Below are 4,965 nucleotides of genomic sequence, written 5' to 3'. Positions count from 1 at the left end.
AAGAACAGTTAGGAAGGTGTGTGTGTGTGTGTGTGGGTGTGGGTGTGTGGGTGTGGAAAAACGGCGTTGTACAATGTTCAGATAAAAGTTAAGTTTTACACCCTCAAATGGGTGATGAAGCACAAGTCCAAACAGAAATGGAACAGTGAGGGGTTTCGTTCCTCGTCCGTGATACTTTTACTGTTACTGCATTTATTATACTCAGCGCCCACGAGCCTGTTTGTGCACTATTTTTTTTAAACCTTAAACAGCCATGTGATAACATAATTTTTTCTATTGTTCTACCGTTTCTTGGGGTTTACAATGATACTTTGTTTTACTCATCAATGTGTGTGTTTGTGTGTTTGTGTGTTTTGAAAAATGCTACTTAGCGAAAAGAAGTGTGGCGTATGGTTTTACCGATGTACAAATAACAATGTTGCGGGATTCTGAAGCAGGGAAAGTTACGGAATGTTTGCAACGATTCAGCGGACGGCAGAAGAAAAAATGCACAATCCGTTATGGCACTCCGCAAACTGAGCTTACGCGGTTACGTTAACGCCAACGCCCACAATGCCACGATGTTTAACTCAAGTCTTTTAATTTTTTATTTGTGATTTCGTCGCTACCTTATCTTCTGAATTCTTTGTTAATAACAAAGAACGTTTTGTGTCATTTGTGTTACAAATGCTCGTCAATGACGAAATCATCCACTTCTTTTGGATATACAAAACCAAGCTGTACCAGTCTTTCGTGGCATATCTTAGGGAAGCCTTTCAAAGAACAGGATATTGGTTGCGGAACTTTCCCGGCTCGTACCACTTTTCTTAGTGGACCGATCTCCCTTCTTTTTCTCATTTGTTGTTTGCTGGGACTCACACGGCGAACAAGTATTAGATTTAAGAAAGATAGCGAAAGGGTGGGAAAAAAACATCTGAATCGGACAGGCGAGGTAGAATAACTAACCAAGCACAACCCTCATGACATCCTTGGATACACCTGCTAAAATTGATGGGCAGCGCGATCACGGGCCCGACCACACCGGACCAGTGGGAACAGATGTGCGAGAACATGTAAATGATGATCAACGAAAGGGCTGCCAGTGCACTATCGGTTCATATGCACTTGGCGTCGTGATGATTATTTGTGTTGCCGTCATATGGACATACGCCTCCGTATTGATCCAATACATATTTTCATCGCAAGAATACGATAAGCCATTCTTCATGACATACTTCAACACCAATGCATTTACCGTAAACAACTTCGGTTTCCTCATACTAAGCTCATGGCGCAGGCTACCGTGGAGGAATGAGGAACGGAGCTCACCACTTGTAATCTATGATGATTCTCTCAAGGAAACTTTCACTCCCAACGATGGCCCCGTAGAAGGCAGTGACATCGAAGGAAAAGTGATTCATTCAAAGCAAAACCGCAAAACGGACGTGGGACGCCAGCAACCGTACAGCAAGTTCAGGCTCCTCAAGTGTGCAGCCTATTTTTGCCCAATTTGGTTCTTGGCAAACTCCTCCTTCAACCTTGCTATCTCAAAAACATCCGTCGCCTCCGTCACCGTTCTGAGCACAACATCTGGTGTATGGACATTTATAATCTCCTTAATATTCTTTGAACAGGGCTTCACTTGGCCTTGCGTGCTTGCCATCGCATGTACTGTTACTGGGGCCTTGATGGTTGGGTTATCCGATTTGAAAAACACGGAAAATGACACCATTTCGGGGGACTTTTGTGCCCTCATGTCCGCCATTTGCTACGCCGTCTACACGAGTGTTATCAAATGGCAGGTTCCAGATGATGACCGATACAGCATTTTGATGTTATTTGGTTTTGTTGGGGCCCTGAATACCCTCCTGTTCTGGCCGTTTGTGGTTATTTGGCACTACACAGGTTTTGAGCCCTTCAGCCTCCCTAATTTCACCCAATTTGGGCTCCTTGCTGCGAATGCGTTAGTTGGAACGAACCTCAGTGAGGTACTGTGGGCGCGTGCGGTGCTGCTCACATCTCCCGTAGTGGCAACACTTGGTCTCACTTTAACAACACCTCTGGCCATGACATCGGACATATTCATTAAGAAGAAGTCCTTCAGCGCATTGTACATAGTAGGAGCCGTGTTTCTGACAATGGGATTTGTTCTCATTAACTTAGACTGGAAGTTAATTAAATTATGCAGTCAGCTGTCTGGTCGCAACGATAAAAGGAATACGCAGAGAAGGTGACAGGCAAATCGATATCGGTACTTACCGGGCAAATAGGGAGCAAGGTAAGCTTCAATCAACCAAAGGTTGAACACAAGGCATATATATATATATATATATTTAATAATAATCTAGTTATTTTGTCATATTAGTATAATACATCAACAAGTAATTGAACAACTTATTCATGTGCCTCCTTTCCTTAGCGTGGTAACGCCAAGGGTGAAGAAGAAATAGCTGATTATCGAAAACACGCTAAGCATGAGGTGCACTCCCTCATAAACGAGGAAAAAGGAACGCGACTAAGCACTACAGAAGGAAAAAACAAAGAAATAAATAAGGGAGGGAGGGAATTAATAATTATGATCTTCAACTCCTTACTCCACCCTGCACCCCTCTTACTCTGAAAAAAATAAAAAGGAAAAAGAGAAAGAAGGAAACTGGGGAGCTGATAACAGAAAATTGCTGATGGTAACATGCAAATGAGGAGCCGCCGGAAATTTGTTGCATTCGTGCCGTGGGGTTGGCGAAGAAAGAGGGGTGCAGGGCTCTGTTGCGCAACAAATAAATTATATAAATATATATAGAGAGAGTTGAAGAGTGAAAACAAAGTGTCTTTGTGTTTCTAGGAATTTTTAAATTATAACCGTTTTATATCTTTTCCCCCCTCTGTGATAATATTTTCTATTTGTATTTTTTAGCATTTTTCTAGTATATATTTTTTGACTATTTGTTTGTTGGTTGGTTTGACCGGTAGGTTTGTAGCTCATTTTTTTTTCCTCTGTTGAGTAAAAGTGTCTTCAGGGGAGTGTAGGAAGGTTTGAGGACGTTCGTGAGATATCGATTGGGAGGGAGGAAGGGAAGGAAATGCTGAAAGAAAAAAATTAATAATTGAATTCGTCTGGTAACGGCGCTTTTTTTTTTTCCGGCTTCGAAGCTATGTGTTGTCACTATTATTAATTATTATAATGTTATTATATTATTGCTTGTGCTTTTGTCTGCATTTATGCTTTTTTTCCAGTTCTGTAGCTGAAGTGGAATGCACTGTTTTCTTACTATCTTCACCCTAAGGCTTTTATATACCGGGTATGTTTGAATGGAAGTGACGCGGAAGGGAACAAAAGAAACAAAACTAATAAATTTACTGCTGAAGGAGATGCTCAACAACATCATTGAACTGAATATGGCGTATAAAACTTCCCATTACATATAGTGAATAGTTCTCATCATTTCCCTTTATAGAAAAAGGGGGGGGAAACAAAAAAAAATATAGCATAAGTAGCAACATAATGCAAAAGACGGGAGGGTCCTCAGAAACATCTAACAATAAATGGCAAACAACAGTACCGTTCACGTCGGCGGCTGATAACTCACATATGGGCAGGATGAAATTTTAAAAGAAAATAAAATCATTTACTTTACCAACTGTTGCATTGTATCATGAGGCAACCACGCGATGTGATCCGCTTCGCGAGGTAATTAGCGTGAATATCCCAAAGGCTTTTAAAGGGAAATCCAACGGTAGTTGTGTTTTCAGGAGGGAAGAAAAACAATGTTAATGAATTTGTTTTTCACCCTGGAAAAAAATGTCCCCAGATGAAGTGGACAGTGTCACAGGATATGTGATATTCAATGCGGAAGGGCGTCGCTTTACGTTGAGTTCACCATTCTAGTTGCCGCGGTGGAATTGCATTGATTTCCCCCCTCTGAGAAATGCTTTGATGAAGCGAGCGCTGGTCTTCAGCGCGCTTTAGTATGCAGACTGCGGTGAAGTATTATGCTTGTGGATAATATTTGCATAGGAACGCTGTATCATTACATCAAACTGCAAAGACGCAAATGGACGAAATGAAATAAAACAATTGGAAGTGGAAGTGGATGGAATACTATTGTAAACAGCATCTCAGGTCGCATGCCCCATTAAACGTGTTTTCTACGACACATATCGAGGGAGGAAAGAGGAACCCTCGCATCAGATGACATCATGAGTCTGAAACATTCCACCGTTTCAGACCCTCACGAAATTATTGGGTAAAAGGAAGAAAATCCATCGCATATGTTTTTCAGGGTTGTGAGACTAAATGAACTCTTGAAGCCGCTAGTGGTTGGACGCCGTGCGTGGAGCTTTTAGGTTTCACCATCGGTTATTTGATGAAGAGGTCAGGAACAGCGAAAGCTTAATTGCAGGTGGAATGCAATGCCAGCATTCTTTCTTCCTACACAATGTGCCGGTAAATTTTCCTTTTCTGGCGAAAACTGTAAGTGTTTAACGGAGTCCCCACCATCTGGAACAATGGTACTAATATTTTTGTCGTGTCTTGATTATTTATTTATTTGGTTTTTACCATTGTTACCTCCGCTTCTTTTTCTTTTTCTCGCAAGTGGAAGAAAGGGTTTATGGGCTATCATGAGCTCATGACTCTGTTTTTCCCCATGGAAATTTATAATTATATTCCTTTACCATTCTGTTCATCCAACCACGCAACTTACGACGGCCAAAGTTCTGGGGCACTTTCCTGTTGTATCATTTTCATATGAACCCCTTGACAATGCCGGCCACTTCAACCCAGCGCCAGGGTTTATTACTTTACTCGGATAAAGGGAAACCAGGCGGCTGCATCCCATTACATTAGGTTTTGGCTCACACAGAAAGACCACGGCATCAATTAAAAATGGGAGGACCACCAGATCGGTTACACAACGAGAAATAATCTCACAAATAGCCCACGCTTACGGATTTTTGCAAAGATATAACAGACGTCACAGCACTTTC

The 4,965-nt window shown here is 41.7% G+C and overlaps 1 protein-coding gene across 1 annotated transcript; it reads left to right on the top strand.

Annotated features, from left to right (window-relative positions):
* Positions 1–959: 959 nt before the first annotated feature.
* TEOVI_000329300 (EamA-like transporter family, putative) lies at positions 960–2,213 on the top strand (the record flags this gene model as incomplete). Its single annotated transcript, XM_067226221.1, has 1 exon — positions 960–2,213. The coding sequence occupies one exon, from the start codon at positions 960–962 to the stop codon at positions 2,211–2,213; it is 1,254 nt and encodes a 417-aa protein (XP_067082322.1).
* Between the last annotated feature and the right edge of the window lie 2,752 nt (positions 2,214–4,965).

Source organism: Trypanosoma equiperdum (assembly GCF_001457755.1).
Source record: "Trypanosoma equiperdum strain OVI genome assembly, contig: ctg_708, whole genome shotgun sequence".
Taxonomy (NCBI): Eukaryota; Euglenozoa; class Kinetoplastea; order Trypanosomatida; family Trypanosomatidae; genus Trypanosoma; species Trypanosoma equiperdum.
The sequence above is the reverse complement of the archived record's forward strand: the minus strand, read 5'-3'. Positions and strand labels throughout refer to the sequence as shown.